Source organism: Erinaceus europaeus, chromosome 15 (genome assembly GCF_950295315.1).
Source record: "Erinaceus europaeus chromosome 15, mEriEur2.1, whole genome shotgun sequence".
Taxonomy (NCBI): Eukaryota; Metazoa; Chordata; class Mammalia; order Eulipotyphla; family Erinaceidae; genus Erinaceus; species Erinaceus europaeus.
The window spans coordinates 12,925,585-12,945,602 of NC_080176.1; the positions used below are offsets into that span (position 1 = coordinate 12,925,585).

The 20,018-nt window shown below is 43.4% G+C and overlaps 1 protein-coding gene across 4 annotated transcripts in view; it reads left to right on the forward strand.

Moving 5' to 3' along the window:
• Nucleotides 1–3,698: 3,698 nt before the first annotated feature.
• COQ7 (coenzyme Q7, hydroxylase) overlaps nucleotides 3,699–20,018 on the forward strand; it is an 80,827-nt gene continuing 64,507 nt past the window's right edge. For 2 of the 4 annotated variants that reach the window (XM_060172863.1, XM_060172862.1), the window contains exons 1-6: nucleotides 3,699–3,844; nucleotides 9,888–10,066; nucleotides 11,595–11,709; nucleotides 13,232–13,371; nucleotides 14,012–14,080; nucleotides 14,817–14,895. In XM_060172863.1, the coding sequence (XP_060028846.1) occupies nucleotides 3,766–3,844; nucleotides 9,888–10,066; nucleotides 11,595–11,709; nucleotides 13,232–13,371; nucleotides 14,012–14,080; nucleotides 14,817–14,894 (660 nt within the window). In that variant the 5' untranslated portion in view covers nucleotides 3,699–3,765 and the 3' untranslated portion in view covers nucleotide 14,895. Of the gene's footprint in view, nucleotides 3,845–9,887; nucleotides 10,067–11,594; nucleotides 11,710–13,231; nucleotides 13,372–14,011; nucleotides 14,081–14,816; nucleotides 15,037–17,569; nucleotides 18,000–20,018 lie in introns of those variants that run through there. The other 2 variants (XM_007516543.3, XM_060172861.1) reach the window with 2 other exon arrangements.

A 20,018-nucleotide genomic window follows, 5' to 3' on the forward strand; every position in this document is an offset into this window, starting at 1 on the left:
GTAAATTTCATTTGGTATATATATTTTTTCCAGTGCATGGTATGGTCTTAGGTCATAGAATGGCTTTGCTGCCTGCTTAATCATGCGCTTTTGCAGTCAGATGCTCTACCACTGAGCTCTACCCCCTGACCCCCTCTTCATAAACTTTTGTACAAGTGTCTTCACCTTTCTGAGTTTCCTTTTCTTCCCCAGTTATTCATTCATTTTATAATTTACCAGTATTTAGTAAAATACTTGTTAAGTGTCATGCGCAAGGGAAACTGAAAAGAAACGAGACAAAACGAATGAAATATATACATTCTATGGAGAAACTCCAATCTGGCAGGGCCACATTCCTTCAGAAATTTCAACAGTTTTTTTTTTTTCTTTTCCCCTTGGTCTTAAAAATGGAAAAACAATATCTACTTATCTTTAAGGATTTAAAATATGTATTTATTTATTAGATTGAGACGAATTGAGAGGAGAGAGGGAAAGAGACAAAGAGACACCTACCTGCTTCACCTTTCGTGAAGCTTTCCCCTTGCAGGTGGGGACCAGGGGTTTGAACCCAGGTCCTTGTGCACTGTAATGTGAGCACTTAACCTGTTGCGCCACCATCTGGCCCCTACTTATATTTTTGAGGGTTGAATTAGGGGGAAGAAATCCTGTTTTTTTATCTCTGTTTTCTCATACTTGCTTACTGTAGAAAATATGAGATCTTTGAAAGCTACAGAGGAAAAAATAAAATTCATTTCTAAGCACAATTTATGGATACTATCCCAACCCACTGAAGTTGCCAATATTGAATGTTTCATTATATATCCATACAGACATGCACTTTGAATTTTGCTTTCATATACAGAAACTAGACATTGGAAAATCATCTCTTAGCTAGATTCCTATAAGTAAGACTGTTGCATCAGATATTATGAAGAACAAAGCCTAAGCTTTTTTAAAAAATATTTATTTATGAGAAAGGAGGAAAGATAGAACCAGACATCACTCTGGTACATGTGCTGCCGGGGATTGAACTCAGGACCTCATGGTTGAGAATCCAATGCTTTATCCACTGCGTCACCTCCCGGACCACCTTAAAAATTTTTAAGGAATACTATGCAGCTATGAAGAACAATGAACCCACCTTCTCTGACCCATCTTGGACAGAGCTAGAAGGAATTATGTTAAGTGAACTAAGTCTGAAAGATAAAGATGAGTATGGGATGATCCCACTCATCAACAGAAGCTGACTTAGAAGATCTGAAAGGGAAACTAAAAGCAGGACCTGATCAAATTGTAAGTAGGGCACCAAAGTAAAAACCCAGTGGTGAGGGGTAGACATGTAGCTTCCTGGGCCAGTGGGGGGTGGGAGTGGGCGGGAGGGATGGGTCACAGTCCTTTGGTGGTGGGAATGGTGTTTATGTACACTCCTAGCAAAATGTAGACATATAAATCAGTAGTTAATTAATATGAGAGGGGGAAATCAATTGTATGTCTCAAAGTTTCTCAAAACACAAACTGAATCTTTTTAATATATAGGCTATGTATTTGATATACGGACTCTCTCAAAAGCCTAGACCAAGTAGATTAGAAGCTTCCAATAGCACAGCTATATACAAGATACTGGGTACTGTACAGCAAACCATAACAAAGGGACTTTTCAAAGTTAACCCAATTAACAAATAATGTGATGATAATATTAACTATTGATTGTCTTTTTGAACCCTAAGACAGCAGGAACCTCACATCTTCACTATAGAGCCCCTATTTCCCCCAGTCCTGGAACCCTTGGATAGGGCCCACTTTCCCGTATGCATCTCCCAATCCAAACCAAATAATATTGCATCCGCCGATCACAACCTAACCAAAGCAACGATTGCCATCTCAACATGCTTCACCTCAGACTGTATCCAGAGACTTCACGTGTGGAATGACAACCCTTCAGCTTCATTACTCGGGTGAGACCTTTCCTTTAATAGTACACTCTAATTTCATCTCAGGTAGTTCACTTTCTAACAAAGTCCCATAACCTAGATATACACCAGTTTCTGTGAGAGAGAGCTTATGTGCACACATATCCATAAACTACTGCAAAATATATACCTGAAAGCAGGATTACACTAGAGTTTGCAGTGAGTACCTCCCTAATACTTCCTCTCCACTATTCCAAGCTTGGGATCCATGATTGCTCAACAAATTGTTTGGCTTCATATGTTAACTCTCTTTTCAATCACCAGGTTCCAGATGCCACCAGGATGCTGGCTAGGCTTCCCTGGATTGAAGACCCCACCAATGTGTCCTGGAGCTCAGCTTCTCCAGAGACACACCCTACTAGGGAAAGAGAGTGGCAGACTGGGGGTATGGACCGACCAGTCAACGCCCATGTTCAGCGGGGAAGCAACTACAGAAGCCAGACCTTCTACCTTCTGCAACCCTCAACGACCCTGGGTCCATGCTCCCAGAGGGATAGAGAATGGGAAAGCTACCATGGGAGGGAGTGGGTTATGGGGATCGGGTGGTGGGAATTGTGTGGAGTTGTACCCCTCCTACCTTATGCTTTTGTTCACTAATCCTTTCTTAAATAAAAAATTTTTTAAAAAAATTTTTTAAGAAAAAAAATTTCAAGACTTGTGAGACACAGACTAGCATACAACTCTGCTCTGGCATATACTGCGGCAGGGGTGGAACCCAAGGCCTCCCAAATATAAGTCCTATGTTTTACCCACTAAGCCATCTCCCTGGTTGCTTAAAACATTTTAAAAGCAAGATAGTTTTTAGGTTTTTGCAAAATTGAAAGGTAAAGATATTTTCATACACTCTGCCGTGGTCACATACGCATAGTGCCCTCCATTATCAATATTCCCTCATATAGTGGCATCCATACATTGGATATCCTTTTATTTATTTACTTTAATAGAAATAGGCAGAGAAATAGACCACAGCACTAATGCTTCCTTTAGCACAGTGGGGCCAGGTTGGAACCTGGGTTGCGCACACGACAAAGCCACAGTCTCCACGTGAGCTATTCCACCCCCTCGCACATTTGGGGGTGGGGGTGGGGATGAATGGCGGTGAAAACTGGATGTGCGTTTTTAAAAGTATGATAGATGTTGCGAAATTTCTCCCCCCCCCACCCAAGAATCAAGTTGCACCAATACAGACATGAGCAAGAAAAGTTGATTAAATGTTCTCTGAAGAAAAACTTTAAAAAGAAGGGAGAGAGAGACTACAAAGTTATTTGCCAGAACCAATAAAGCAGTTAACAGACCAGGAAGGTAACACAGTGGTTCTGCAAAAGATTCTCTTGTCTGAGGCTCTGCGGTTCCAGGTACAATCCCTTCTGTTGAACAGTATGCTCTAGTGGAAACAAGAAAAAGGAAAAGAGGGGAAGGGGGGGGGGGCGCCAAGGCAGAGGATAAAGCCTTAGACTTATCCCCAGCATTGCATATGCCAAAGTGGTGCTCTGATTTTTTTTCTCTCAAATTTTTATTTTAAAAAGAAATCCCCTTTGATTCTTTACTGTAAATTTAGGTGCGAACTCTTGACTTCTTTTAAAGATCCATTTAGCATTCTCATTTCCAAGGTAACCTTAGCTCCTTTCCCAACAGGCTCTTGATTGATGTTACTCCCATCCAATAGAATCTCTGCATTCTCTGTGTCCAGCCAACTGATGGCAATGAATGGCCAACAGGGGCGTTCCCACCGGCAGGGTGAATTGCGTCCTCCTGCCACGCGTCATCAGGCCGCGCCAAGGGCACGCTTGGCCCCGTTCGCTCAAGGAAAGTAGTCATGGCGATGAACTGTGCCTCGGCGGCAGCACCTCGCTCCCTATGGCCGCTGCGCATTGGTACCCGGCAGCCTCTTTCAGGTAAAGTTGGAGCACAACTTCGCCCCCCCAGTGAGGCAGAGTATTAGTCTCCTGAGCTTCTGGCCAAGAGGCCACGGGGAAGACCTTTTTACGTCACAGGGCTGCGACAGAACGCCAGACGAGATTTAGAACTGGAAGGCGAGACTTGAAACGTGGGGCGGGGCAGACTAGGGGTGTAGCGGTTACGTAGGCACGACGGGGGATGACGTTATCATACGCCTGGCCGTTATGTCACTACAGGTGTGGTCAGTGTCCCGGAGTAGTGTGGGTGATCTTGAGGCTTCCTGGGTGTCTCCTTTCCGGGCCTTGCGAGGCAAAGTGCAGTCTAGGCCTTTGCAGCCTCACTTTACTCCCGAGACATGTTAGAAACACATGTTCTGGGAGTCAGGCCGTAGCGCAGCGGGTTCAGCGCAGGTGGCACAAAGCGCAAGGACCTTAGTTCGAGCCCCCGGCTCCCCACCTGCAGGGGAGTCGCTTCACAGGCGGTGAAGCAGGTCCGCAGGTGTCTGTCTTTCTCTCCCCCTCTCTGTCTTTCCCTCCTCTCTCCATTTCTCTCTGTCCTAGCCAACGACGACATCAGTAACAACAGTAACTACAATACAACAAGGGCAACAAAAAGGGAATAAATAAATAAATATTAAAAAAAAGAAGAAAAGAAAAAAGGAACACATGTTCTATATTCCCAGCACCGACCAGCTGCCTTATCTGTATTTTTTTTTTTTTTTTTTTTTATTAATTAACAAAACCATAGGGTAGGAGGGGTACAACTCCACACAATTCCCACCGCCCAATCTCCATATCCCACCCCCTCCCCCGATAGCTTTCCCATTCTCTATCCCTCTGGGAGCATGGACCCAGGGTCATTGAGGGTTGCAGAAGGTAGAAGGTCTGGCTTCTGTAATTGCTTCCTCGCTGAACATGGGCGTTGACTGGTCGGTCCACACTCCCAGTCTGCCTCTCTCTTTCCCTAGTAGGATGGGTCTCTGGGGAAGCTGAGCTCCAGGACACATTGGTGGTGTCTTCAATCCAGGGAAGTCTGGCTGGCATCCTGATGACACCTGGAACCTGGTGACTGAAAAGAGAGTTAACATACAAAGCCAAACAAATTGTTGAGCAATCATGGACCCAAAGCTTGGAAAAGTGGAGAGGAAGTATTAGGGAGGTACTCACTGCAAACTCTAGTATACTTCTGCTTTCTTACTTTGGTGCCATACTCCAAACTCAGTCAATTTCTGCTTTGCGTTTCTACTTCTTCTTCCTTTTTTTGTTTTTTTTACATGCATAACATTCCCCAGATTCCCATTTAGCAATACAACCCCCACTATTTCATTCGTCATTTTTCATGGACCTGTATTCTCCCCACCCACCCACCCACCCCAGAGTCTTTTACTTTGGTGTAATACTCCAATTCCATTTTAGGTTCGACTTGTGTTTTCTTTTCTAATCTTGTTTTTCAACTACGGCCTGAGAGTGAGATCATCCCATATTCATCCTTCTGTTTCTGACTTATTTCACTCAACATAATTTTTTCAAGGTCCATCCAAGATCGGCTGAAAACGGTGAAGTCACCATTTTTTACAGCTGAGTAGTATTCCATTGTGTATATATACCACAACTTGCTCAGCCACTCATCTGTTGTTGGACACCTGGGTTGCTTCCAGGTTTTGGCTATTACAAATTGTGCTGCCAAGAACATATGTGTACACAGATCTTTTTGGATGGATGTGTTGGGTTCCTTAGGATATATCCCCAGGAGGGGAATTGCAGGGTCATAGGGTAACCTTATCTGTATTTTGACCACTTTTGTATGGTTTGTATGTTCTGTAAACTTTGAAAATCACCAACGTAGTGGGAGGAGCAGAGAATACAGAATAAGGAGATTTAGATTTGCGTTGTGAAGTTCGGAAGCCCTCCACTCATTCTCAGTGTTATTTTTCTCACCACCGTTAAAATATCTCTTGTTTATGGTGGTCCTGGGGATAGAATCTGGGACATTGGAGGCTCAGGCATGAATGTATTTTTTTTTTTTTTTGCCTCCAGGGTTATTGCTGGGGCTCAGTGCCCACACCATGAATCCACTGCTCCTGGAGGCCATTCCCCCCCCCTTTTGTTGCCCTTGTTGTGGCCTTATTGTGGTTATTATTGTTATTGTTGACGTCTTTCGTTGCCGGATAGGACAGAAAGGAATGGAGAGAGGAGGGGAAGACAGAGAGGGGAAGAGAAAGACAGACACCTGCAGACCTGCTTCACCAGTTGTGAAGCGACTCCCCTGCAGGTGGGGAGCCGGGGGCTTGAACCAGGATCCTTCCACCGGTCCTTGCGCTTTGCGCCACGTGCGCTTAACCCACTGCGCCACTGCCCGACCCCCATGAAAATCTTTTTGTATAACCAACATGCTTTCTCCCCCACCTCAGGACATCTGTTTTCTCACAGTGCGCTACAACCTGGCCCTCAGGACATCTGTTTTCTGACTCTTTAACTCCATGTCCTTTTAAAGTTCATCCCATACTTAATTTATTCCCTTTTGTTGCCCTTGCTGTTTTATTGTTGTAGTTATTATTGTTGTCATTGATGTCGTCGTTGTTGGATAGGACAGAGAGAAATGGAGAGAGGAGGGGAAGACAGAGAGGGGGAGAGAAAGATACCTGCAGACCTTCTTCACCGCCAGTGAAGCGACTCCCCTGAAGGTGGGGAGCTGGGGTCTCGAACCCGGATCCCTACACTGGTCCTTGCGCTTTGTGCCACGTGCGCTTAACCCCCTGTGGTACCGCCCTACTCCCCATCCTATACTTTTTAATGTGACCATCAGGTGCAGGGGACATAGCTGAGTGGTGAAATGTTTGTCTCACTCGTAATGGCCCTGGGTTGATCCTTGACATTAAAAAAAAAAAAAAAACTCCACATAAAAAAACACCAGGGTGATTGATGATGCAGATCTGAGCAGTATGTTACACTTCTAGAACTTGGCATTGTTCAGTTTCTAGAGTCAGAAATGCTAACCAAGATGGAGCAGGCCCTCAGAAGAGTGGTCTATTGCAAGTTCCTAATTTCAAACCCTGTGCCCCCCTCCATTTGTCGACCTGCCTACCCCTTGTCTGTGCCCAAAGTCAAAAGAAAGAGCTATAGGTGTATCCAAAATGAGTTTTTCCCTATGTTTCCTAGGTGTTGAAGTTAGATATTACCACTTGTTTATCTGCAAAATGGGGGTGATCACACCTTAACTAAAAACTACAACTTCTCTTAGTCTTTCCTCTAAAACAAGGGGGGGGGGGCAGGCATCTGACTGATGAGCCACAAACCACCTGCAATATCTGGTTTGACCCTGCCTGCCTAGCCAATCAGAACTTTTTTCATAGCAACACTAAGTGCTAATTCATTCTCTCTCCTTTTAAAAATTTACTTATAGATAAGTAGACATAAAGAAAATTTACTTATAGATAGAGACATAAAGAAATTGAGAGGGGAGGGAGTCGGGCTGTAGCGCAGCGGGTTAAGCGCAGGTGGCGCAAAGCACAAGGACCGGCATAAGGATCCCGGCTTGAACCCTGGCTCCCCACCTGCAGGGGAGTCGCTTCACAGGCGGTGAAGCAGGTCTGCAGGTGTCTATCTTTCTCTCCCCCTCTCTGTCTTCCCCTCCTCTCTCCGTTTCTCTCTGTCCTATCCAACAACGACGACAACAACAATAACTACAACAATAAAACAACAAGGGCAACAAAAGGGAATAAATAAATAAAATAAAATATAAAAAAATTAAAAAAAAAAAAAAGAAATTGAGAGGGGAGGGGAAGGTAGATGGGGAAAGAGATAGAGAGACACCTGCAGCCCTGCTTTACCACTTGTGAAGCTTTCCCTCTTCTGGGGCTTGAACCTGGGTCCTTGTGCACTGTAATGTGTGTACTTAACCAGGTACACTACTCCCTGATCCTTCATATACCCCCCCTTCTCTCTCAGCAATTTATAAGGTAACAGGCATATAGTTTTTTTAAAAAATATTTATTTATTTATTTATTCCCTTTTGTTGCCCTTGTTTTATTGTTGTAGTTGTTGTTGATGTCGTTGTTGTTGGATAGGACAGAGAGAAATGGAGAGAGGAGGGGAAGACAAAGAAGGGGAGAGAAAGACAGACACCTGCAGTCCTGTTTCACCGCTTGTGAAGCGATTCCCCTGCAGGTGGGGAGCCAGGGGCTCAAACCAGGATCCTTACACTGGTCCTTGTGCTTAGCGCCACCTGTGCTTAACCCGCTGTGCTACCGCCCGACTCCCACAGGGATATAGTTTAAAGTGCTAATTTTTAAGTTGTTAATTTCATATGTCCCCAAAATGATATTTTAAATCTCCAAACAGCTTGTGGCAAGAAAAGAAAAAAAAGTTTTCCCACTCCTGGCCTAAAAGAAGTGATACCTTAACTAGATGCTCCAGTGCATAGCCTTGAGAATACAAGCAAATAAAATTTGTCTTGAAGAATTTATACTTTGAAGACAAGAATTCAGTTGAGGTGTGTACTATAATGAGCTGAAGCCCACCCTCAGAGATGGGAGTTTCAGAATCATCCTCAAAGCTCAGGTGGTCTGGGAGAAGAACATAAACATGATTCTCTCAGCCTTGGCTCTAGAAATGATTACTTAAAAATACCAGTGCAGAATGGCCAGGCAGGTAATTCGGCAGGTAGAGTACCAGACTTGCTTGAGTGAGGTTCTGGCCGCATTTTTCAGCACTGCATATGCCAGAGTGATTATTTGGTATCACATAAAAGTAAACAGATCTTGGGGGTTGGACGGTAGCGCGGTGCGTTAAGCACACATGGTGCAAAGTGCAAGAACTGGCGTAAGGATCCCGGTTCGACCCCCCAACTGCAGGGGGGTCACTTGACAGGCGGTAAAGCAGGTCTGCAGGTGTCTGTCTTTCTCTCTCCCTCTCTGCCTTCCCCTCCTCTCTTTCTTTCTCTCTGTCCTATCCAACAACAACGACATCAATAACAAAGATTATAATAACCGCAACAATGGTAAAACAACCAGGGTAACAAAAGGGAAAAAATGGCATCCAGGAGCAGTGGATTTGTGGTGCAGGTGCTGAGCCCTGACAATAACCCTGGAGGCAAAAAAAAAAAAAAAGTAAACAGATCTTAAAATATATCAGTATAAGTTTCCCCTCCCAGAAAGCTATAAGAAAAATAAAAGTGCCCATAGTTTTATAAGCTTCCTTGGAGGTTCTGCTGTGCACCCAGAGTTAGGAAGAGAGCAAGTCGGGGAGGACTGCCTGGGGAGAAGACCCCTGCTTGCTCGGGGTCTCCAGATCTTCATCCAGATCAAGTAAAACCAGACATTCAGATCTTTAGGTGTCGGGCAGAAGTGCAGCGTGTTAAGCGCACATGGTGCAAAGTGCAGGGACCTGCAGAAAGATCCGGGTTTGAGTCCCCAGCTCCCCACCTGCAAGGGAGTCGCTTCATAAGAGGTGAAGCTGGTTTGTAGGTGTCTATCTTTCTCTCCCCCTCTCTGTCTTCCCCTCCTCTTTCCATTTCTCTTTGTCCTATCCAACGACATCAATAACAATAATAACTACAATAAAAAACAACAAGGGCAACAAAAGGGGATTAAAAAAAACAACCCAGATCTTTAGGTGTCATCTATCTTTTTTTTCCCTATAGCTTTCTGGGAGGGGAACCTTATACTGATATATTTTAAGATCTGTTTACTTTTTTTTTTTTTTTAGGTGTGGGTAACCAATTTGGAAAAAGATTTCAGATTAGGGGTAGGGAGACAGCACAATGGTTATGCAAAAAGACTTTCATGCCCAAGGCACCAAAGGTGCCAAGTTCAATCCCCAATACCACCATAGGCCAGAACTAAGCAGTGCTCCTGTAAAAAACAAACAGCAACAAAACAAAAAGAGGAGGAAGATTTCAGTTTAAGCAGTTTACATTTGCGAACAGAGCTGACCCACAGGGAACTAGTTTCTGTGCCCTTTATTCCGAGGTGCTTCTGAGGGAGTCAAAGGAAACACCTTATTGTACCCGAGTGATGACAGATAAACACATGCCTTGCAGCTTATGGAGGAAGGGTCGGTGTCAGATGGCACAGCTCTGGAATGACCCTAGACAATATTAATCGGGCAGCCGTGGATCGCATAATCCGGGTGGACCATGCTGGTGAATACGGAGCAAACCGCATCTACGCAGGGCAGATGGCCGTGCTGGGTCGAACAAGTGCCGGGCCCATCATTCAGGTGGGCATTTCTTTCTCTCTCTCTCAGCCTGGTCTGCTGACCAGGCTGAATCACATCAGGTCGTATATTCTCGAGGGAAATGCCGTTGTGCCCAAGAAAGCAAATATTGGTTATTGGGGGTGGGGCAATGAAAGCATATTCTTTACATATATAATTTATTATTTATTTATTTATTGGATAGAGACAGCCAGACATTGATAGAGAAGGTGAGTGGAAGAGATGAAGAGAGACAGAGACACCTACAATACTGCTGCACCACCTGTGAAACTTCCCTCTGCAGGTGGGGACGGGGGACTCGAACCTTGCTTATTGTAACATATGCATTCAACCTCCTTTGTCTCTCACCCTCTATCTGAAAAAGAAAAAGAGTCTGCTGAGAGTGGTAGACTTGCACAGTCATGAAGCTCTGGTTGAAAAAAGAAAAAAAGGCATCCTGAGACAGGTGAAATTGCTAACAATGAAAACAAGGATTTCACAGTGGGTTTGAGAGGCACTTTGAGGGGGAAGTGCCAGTTGCTGAAAGGTCATGGTATAAAAATATTACAGTCTCCAAGGGGAGATAGCAAATCTTCAGTGTCCCCATTGGAGGGATTTTAAATTGAAAGGCAGAGAAAGAGTAAGAGAGAGAGAGAGACCTGAGCTTTGTAGTCCCACAGAAGTGAACCCCCATTTCACACCTGTATGACCTTGGAGAAGTCACACGACCTTCCATTTTCACATCTGCAGAAGGGGACTGATAATTTCTGCCTCATTGTCAAGCCATGTATATACACCATGCCTGGCATGAGTTAGACACTTAAGTGTCTAAGTAACATAGATGTTACTTAGCCTTTATGTGCCTTACTTTATCTGAATAACTGAGGCTGATAATAGTTTATTCTGCACAAAACAGTTGTGCAGATTAAATGAGATGTTTACATAAAGCTATTTGATAGCATTTAGCACTTAGGATATGGCACTTAGGACTGTGTGTTAGCTGTTATTACCACCATTATTCCTCATTTTTCCTTTGATGTAAATGATACTTACATGCTAGCAGTCTGGAAGGAAATGACACAATTGCTCTTATTCTGCTCTCCTAATTCTGAAATAGGATACATATCTCATTTCATAGGACCTTGTCATTTGAAGTGTATGTTATAGGCCCTCAGGGACTTCTGTCAGGACACACTTATCTGAGGTTGAGATAGCAGCTCTTCTCTTGGTTCATTGGTTCTCTCCTCTGTATTCTTTATTTGTTGCAGTTTTTGTTTGCTTTCATGTCAACACTCAGATGTGCCAAGACCTCAGATACGCTAAGTATGTGCTTTACAACTGAGCTATGTCTCCTATCCCTCCAGGGTTCTTTCAGATCTGATTTTTTTTTCCCCTGTGATAATTCCAAGGGGAAGGTGGGAAATAGTTGCCTTCATTTTCTCCATTTCCACTTTGCTGTGTTTGTCCCACATAAATGGGGCATGGAGCTTCCTTAGTATGTGCAGGTGACTTCTGCAAGCTAAGTGCATGTCTTTGTTTTTGTTCCTTGCAGAAAATGTGGGATCAAGAAAAGGACCACTTGAAAAAGTTCAACGAGCTGATGGTTGCATTCCGGGTCCGACCAACAGTTCTGATGCCCTTTTGGAATGTGGCAGGCTTTGCTCTGGGTACGTGTCTTTCCCGAGGAACTTCTGTGAGCTGAGGATGCCACCTGGATTATTGAGTCGTTCAAGTGCCACTTCCATAATTCATGCTGTGTCCTCTCACGAGCTTTTTCTTTCTTTTCTTTCCTTTCTTTTTTTTTCTTTTTCTTTTCTTTTTAGAGAGATACAGGCAGTGAGGCTCAGAGCAAGAGAAAGAAAGAAGTAGACGGTAGCCCTAAAACTTGCTTCAGTGTAATGAAGGGTCAGGCTCAAACCTGAGTCACATACAAGGCAATGCAGCACACTGTCCAGATAAGCTATTTTGCTGGCCTCTCATAAGAATTTTTTTAAAAAACATTAGTTTCCTCAACTTAAATTGATTAAATGTTCTTTTGTGTTTAAGTTAAGATAGAATCATGAGGGGCTGGGTGGTGGCGCACCTGGTTGAGTGCTCATGTTACAATGTGAAATGACCTGGGTTCAAGCCCCTGGTCCCCATCTTCAGAGAGAAAGCTTCCCAAGTGATAAATCGGCGCTGCAGGTGTCTCTCTGTCTCTCTCCCTCTTTGTCTCCCCCTTCCTCTCAACTTCTGGCTCTCTCTATCCAATAAATAAATAAAGATAATAAAGTAAATAAAAAAGTAAAAATAAAATCTTGTATTCAGTACTTTTAAAGATTTCATTTATTAATGAGAAAGCTAGGAGAGAGAGAAAGAACCAGAAGTCATTCTGGTACATGTGCTGCTGGGGATTGAACTCAGGACCTCATGCTTGAGAGTCTAGTGCTTTAGTCACTGTGCCACCTCCCGGACCACTTCAGTACTTTTACAAATAGACAGTATCATAAAAATAGATGTGACAGGTGCTAGAGGTAAAAGACTAGAATTAATTCAGTCATAGCTAGATAGTGTTCTCTGACAGAGATTCTAAACCTGAGATCTGTTCCCTTTTTTATTGTTGTTTTCACTGGAGCCTAACCACTCTGGGCTGCCTTTTTTAGATAATGAGAGAGAGAGAGAGAGAGAGAGAGAGAGAGAGAGAGAGAGAGAGAAGGAGAGATACTGTAGCACTGAAGCTCCCCCAAGTGCCATGGGGTTCAGGCTTGAACTTAGGGAGATCTATCTTAAAAGAGAAAAAAGTAAATATTCTAGAAGAATCAAAGGCAGACTCTCTCCAAATGGAACTTACCTCCTTGCAATAATCAGAAGGTTAAGGGAAAAAAAAAATCAGTGAAAAAGAAGTAATTCTAGGATTCGGGCTTTAACACTATGAGCTGGCATCACCTAAAATGGTGCATTTCAATCAGGGTAAGTTTGCCTCCGAGGGCACTTAGTGATGTCTAGAGACATTTGGGCTTGCCACACTGAACAGTGCCTCTAATCTGTGGTGAGTCAAGGCTAAGGCTGCTGCACAGGACAGCCCCCTCCGCCAGGAAGTATCCAGCCCCAAAGCCTATAGTACCAAGGTTGCAAATCCTGACCCAGTGTGATCTCCCTTATGTGTGGCATCGCTCCCATCCCTTATGCCTCTGATCTTGACATTTCTAGGTATGGGGACTGCCCTGCTGGGGAAGGAGGGAGCCATGGCCTGCACTGTGGCTGTGGAAGAGTCCATAGCACATCACTACAACAACCAAATCAGGACGCTGATGGAGGAGGATCCTGAGAAATATGAGGAGCTTCTTCAGGTATTGTGCTTTACTCTGGCAATGGGCTGCTTAGGTAAGGGCTAGGGCCCATAGGCAAGTTGGAAAAGCAAAAACCAGAGAATGTTAGGGACCTTAGAAACCTAAGCTAGTACCTCCTTTTAAAACAAATAAATGGCAGCACAGAAAGGTGAAGCCATGTAGTCACATGCCTGGCTAAAGTGGGACTAGAGTCTGAGTTTCCAGAGCCCAGGCCTGGATTCTTTTCACTTCTGGATCATGGGTAGGTTCTGAGCAAATGCTCTGAACCTTTCAGATTAAGTAAGGGAATTCACGGATATCCCGAGATACTTGTCCATAACAAATAAGGGGCTGTTACGTTTTTTTAAAGCATATATGGTTTGTTTAAAGTATAGTATGACCATCAGCCCATTTCTGTAAATAATATATTGTTGGAAAACAGCCACATACGTAGAAATCTGTGCCGTGGCATGTCCTGTGGAGAGTGAAAGAATCACAGTGACAGGGACCCTATAACCTATAAAATTTAGAACACGGAGTCTCTGGCACTTGATAGGATAAGTCGGCCCACTTCTGTTTAGATGTAAGAGAAAGTAAAGTAAGACAGAACAGCTGGAAAGTTAGAATACTCACTTTCTTTGATTTCTTCTTCCATAACCAGGTGATAAAGAAATTTCGGGATGAAGAACTAGAGCACCATGACATAGGCTTGGAACATGATGCAGAACTGGTGTGGATTTTGTCACTTTGTTTGTAGTGTTTTGGGTACATTTTCTGGGAGGATGAGGGGATGGCAAGGGTTCTGTTCTTAACAGAGTATGTTTCAAAGTGCTGCCATAGGAGGAAAGCCAGCGCCTTGCATTGACCAAAATCAAACTAATTCACATTTCTCCCAATGGGGTCTTAGGTCTTTCCTATCTTTTCCCTTTCTGGTTAGAAAACAGATGACTTAAAAATCTGACCATCATAGAGGCGTTCCTATATTTTGAATAGATCTTTTTCTAGATTGAACTAATTGCTCCTCTGATTTTTTTTTTTTTGTGATTATGTATTTATTTATTTATTAACAAGGAAAAGGTTAAGAAACAAAGCATCACTTTGGCATATGCTAGGAATCAAACTCGGGACTTGATGCATGTGACTCTGTGTGCTCTACCTGCTGGGCTACCTCCTGGACCACTTTTAAACTTAAGAAATAAAAGAGAGAGAGACTATGAGTGTGTGAGAGAGAGAGAATGAGAATGAACCAAAGGCTCACTCTGGCACATGTGATACTGGAGATGAAACTCCCGGACCTCACATGTTCACAAGTCCTGTACTTTACTGCTGTGCCATGTCCCCAAGCACTAGCTCTTTGTTATCCAGATAAGCCCCAAACCTGGGACAATGCTAAGTCTGCATCTTGCAGCTGAAAAGAGTATATCCAATGCTTTTCTTCTGCTTACATTTATTTTTGTTCTTAACAGGCTCCAGCATATGGCATTTTGAAGAAGGTTATCCAGGCTGGCTGCAGTGCGGCAATATATTTATCAGAAAGATTTTAAAGTAGGTCCACTTTTCCCTGTCTATATATAAAGGTAGTAACTTAACAATTTAAGATGTAACATTAGCAGCAAAGTAAGTGCACAATTACCTTTACATGGATTTTGTTAATAAACTGTAAGGGCTTTATTTATTGATTTATTTATTTCATAAAATTGCCCAGTGTTCATTTTTCTCTGTGTTTACTGCCAGAGTGGAGGTACATACAAATTATATCAAGAAAAACTGGTCTTTGTTTATTCCGTGGGAAATTTTCTCCTAAAAACCGAGAACAAAAAAACAAAACAAAACACAAAAAAGCCAAGAACACATCATTAAGAGGTAACAGGAGTCTTGAAAAAAATATCTTTTTAGCTTACTGGTAACAGAAAAGGCAAGAAAGAGTATTTAAGATTGACAAGGCAACAATGTCAAGTTCCTCAGGTATGGAAGGCTCAGGCTGTGTTTGGAATTGTGGATAAGTTGGTTTAATTCCATCAAACATACATATTGAGTTGGGGATTCTTAGTGAAATTGGATTATAATCATTTTCTCTTGGGCTTTTATCAAAGGAATGTACTGAAACTAACTTAATTTCCCTACATTGTTGAAATATTTTATGATTTGTGAATTTTCATTTATCTTAGTTTTGAATTGTCTTTCTTGTTGTCTCTGGGGTTTCATCTCTCCACGCTGACTCTTTTGGGTAGAGGGAGAGACACCATAGCACTGATGCTTCCCCCAATGTGGTGGGCAGAGCAGGATGTTGCTAGATGACCTAACTTGCCAGTCCTACTTTCAATGTTTGGATTGTTTATTATTAAAGAGGAGGGAGAGACAGAGAATCTGAGGTACCATTCTGTCACTTAACGATATTTCAGTTTTGTCTTTGTGTGAGGTGCCGTGGAGGGCCTCACACATGCAAAGCAGGTGCTGTACTGCTAAACCACTACTCTAGTACTTTATTTATTTATCTAGTTTTACAAATCAAACTTATAAAACTTCCCCACCTTGCCCGTCAGCCTCCCCCCTCAGGTATCCTTACTTCTTTTGTCTGTGGCTATTGGCTTATTTCATTAGCCTGTTTATCATCTTTATATCTCTTCGTTATACTTATGGATGAAATAATCTAAAACTTGTCTTATTCTGTGTGCAAAGACCTGACTGCAGTTCACATAATCTACCTGATCTCTTCCAATTTTGCTGTGAATGGCAAAATTTCATCTTGCCTATAGCTGAATACTGTTGGATTAACAGAAAAGTCACAACACATCTTTGCATAGAAAAGTGTAGAAAAATACATTATGACTTTTCCCGACAGTCCAGTATTTCATTCTACAACTGTATCATATTTGCTGGACACATTCATCTATCAGCAGGCATGATTTATGAATTTCTAAAAGTTTTAAGAGTAACCTAGGCCACTGGTTCTCCTCCCTGGCTGCACGTTAGTGTGTCCTGCAGACACATCAGGGGATGATGCTACTCTAGTAGGACACAGGACACGGTCTCAGGTTTGACCCTGACACCACCAATTATCAGAGCTGAATAGTGCTTTAGTTTAAAAACAAATAAACAAAAATGGAGCTTTATAAAAATGTTCAGATTGTAGACCATGAATTCTGACTTTGTTATGGCAGGGCCCAAGAGCAATTTGAAAACTCCTAGGTGATACTAAAGGGAGTCAGGGATGGGCAACACTGGACTGGAGTGGACACCTCTTATGGTAAAACCACACTGCTGGGTCTCTGCTTCCCACCCAGTGCCCCATGCTTAGTCACCTCTGACTGGCCAGACACAGACTACCCCAGATTGTGTGGTTCTTGGGTATGGAATGACCAGAATAGGTTGAGCCATTGATGACCAAGGACTACAATAAGTGGATGGAGTAACTGCTAGTGGGCATGGGTGGATGAATGTTCTAGAATTGGATGATGGCAATGGTTCTGCAACCTTGTGAACATACTAAGCCCACTAAATGGTGAGCTTTGAATGATGAATTTTAGGGTTGCAAGACAGCTCACTTGAGTACACCTGCTTTGTCATAAATGGTGAATTCTGTGTGAATCCTATGTATATAAGTCCTAGCAGTAAAGTGCAGGATTGAGGCCAGAGAGACATCTCCCTGCATTGGGCACATGTACAGAGAGTCCCGGAACCACATGGGAGTGCCATAGCCCGGGAGGCGTGGGGATGCCTAGCTCCAGAGCTGTGGTGTCTCTCTCTCTCTCTCTTTCAGCCTCTAGGAGAGGGGGAAATCATGCATTCACAATGCCCTGACTTTGAAAACAAACAACAGAACAAAAGGACTTATAGTTGCATCCTTTATTTTAAAGCACATTTTGACCTAGGCTGTCAAATGTGGAAATGAGATCTTGAACATACTTCCCTTTGAACCAGCAGAGTAGTGAGAAGCCCTGATCTTCTGAGATGCTGGTACTGTTTCTCACCCTCCCAATTCAAAGCTCATTTTTGCAAGAATTGCAAATGAGACTGAGTCACATGATGGCACTTTGTACAATCCCTTTTAAGAGCCCAGATCTGCTGCTGTTTGTTTAGCATCCCCTTCAGAGCTGATAACTGCTGTACTCTGGCTCTGAGGGCCTCCAGAACACAGCCAGAGAGATTTTTCTGAATCCCTACCCCTCCCTACCCCCAACTGTTTTCTTTCTTTTTTTTTTTTTTCATTTCATTACAGCTTGTCCTCATGTAGTAACAAGATAATCACGTCTTCTCTTTACTGCACTGACCTTTGAGAGGGAAATGTGATTAGTAAATTGGAAACCCTCCAGAGATGATGCCAGGATGCTGAAGGGTGTTATTCTGCATGTGGGAGAGTTCAGAAGTCCTGGTCTGAACAGAAGTTGTCTGCATCTGCTTGGTTTCCTCACTCCAAGTGTGGCCCAGGAAGCAAACGCAGTGGAGTCACTGAGAAGCTTACTGGACATGCAGAACCTGAGCTCCTCCCCTAGAATCTGCACTTTGACGAAATAGCTTGTTTTTGTTTTAAAGTGCACAAATGCCTCAGTTCTGTGGAACCTAATCCCTCACCAATCCCCGCTTTGACAACAAGCTGTATTTAGTGACTTATTTCTAATAAACAAAATTTCTCAGAAATAATGGAGCATGACTTCTAAGACCACCAGGTCCCTAAAAGGCCTTTCAGTGCCCACCTTTCTCTCTATGGTGTGGGGGGCCCCAGATGGCATGGGGTGAAGACACTTGAGCAGTTATTCAGGGAGAACACTACATGACCAAGAACAGAGGCCTCTACCAAAAGTCCTATTTGTCAAATATCTTGGGAGCAAACCCTTCAGCCCCATAAGAGACCCAGGCTAAGTCATATGAGCCTGAATTCCTGACCCTCCACACATGTGAGACAGTGTGGTTTTCAACTGTGGAGTTTTGTGTTGCTCTGTAACATCGCAACCATAACCAGTGCACAAAAACCTCTAGAAGATTTGGAAGCACAATGTAGTCTGAGAGGTGCTGACCTAGAACATGAGTTCAAGGATGCAGAACCCACCTTCCTTGGTCCATGTGTCCAGTGTTTGACAGCTCTGCTGTCTAGTTTTCTTTGGGGGCTTCCAAACAGTAGTTTCACTAAACTCAGACTCTAGAAGCACTTGAGCAGCAAGCCTGAGTTCCCCTGGCCTGCTTGTAGACCCTGAAAGGGCTGGTTGCACAGATGCAGTGTTCCAATCTGTGCAGTTCTTATAGATGGAAGTTTAGCATCTATGAACTGGTTGGTTGAATTTCAGTCCTGGCCTATCATTGACTTGGTGTATAGTTTCATTTGCTTCTTGGAGGTGGAGGAGTCTGGGATGCCCATGCTCGTGGCCCACCTTGGACACCTCAACAGCCTCCCAACTGACCACTTCTTACCTAGACTCAGTGTGGCCCTGTTTTTGTTTGTCTTGTTGTTGTTATCACTTAAGAGATGTTTTTGTTAGATCAAACACTTGGTTAAATTATCATGTTTTTCTTTTAATTAGAACTCTTATTTTTAAAATACCTTTATTTTGGGGGATTAAAGGTTTACAGTCGACAGTAAAATACAGTAGTTTGTACATGTATAACATTTCTCAGTTTTCCACATAGCAATGGAACCCCCACTAGGTCCTTCTCTGCCATCATGTAATTAGAACTCTTTTTCAGGGTCCGAGTGGTAATACAGTGGGTTAAGCACACATGGTGTGAAGCACATGGACTGGCATAAGGATCCTGGTTCGAGCCCCCAGCTCCCCACCTGCAGGGGGGTTGCTTTACAAGTGGTGAAGCAGTTCTGCAGGTGTCTATTTTTCTCTCCCCGTCTCTTGATTTCACTCTGTTCTATCCAACAACAATAACAACAAGGATAAACAACAAGGGCGGCAACAAAAGGGAAAAAATAGCCTCCAGGAGCAGTGGATTTGGAGTGCAGACACCAAGCCCCAGTGATAACCCTGGAGGCAAAAAAAAAAAAACCTCTTTTTATAGTAGAGAATGCATATATGCACAAGATGAAATAGTCCCAAGTGCTAAAGGGTGTTTGAAGGCACTTTGTACAATCCCAGATTGCAATAGGAAACTGACCGATTGGCTTTGTGATAAACTGTTGAACAATCTACTTTCTAGTTCCCCACCCCTTTCAATAGTAAGGCTTCAAAATCAAGCAACTGCCTATATGTCAAAAGTGGCCCTTCTAAACTTTTTCTAGAGTTATCTACTATTAATAACTCGCTTTGTGTCTTTCCAGGCTCTTTTTTTTATATACTTTAAAAAATTTATTTATTGGATAGAGACCACCAGAAATCAAGAGGGAGGGGGGTGATAGAGAGGGAGAGAGACAGAGAGACACCTGCAGCCCTGCTTCACCACTCGTAAAGCTTTCCCCTGCAGATGGGGACCAGGGGTTCGAACCCGGGTCCTTGCGCAGTGTAATACATGCACTCAACCAGGTGTGCCACTGCCTGGCCCCATCTTTCCAGACTCTTAAAAACTCATCTCTACGTGTCCATGCTGATCGTGTATTGTTCTCCAAGTGGGAAAGCACTCTGTATCTTGATTTCCCCTCTTCATGCAGCCGCCTCTGCTGCTATGCACAGACGTGCCTCATTTCTCTCCATTTGGCTGTGACACTCTGCCGTCTTACAGCAGAAGCAGGC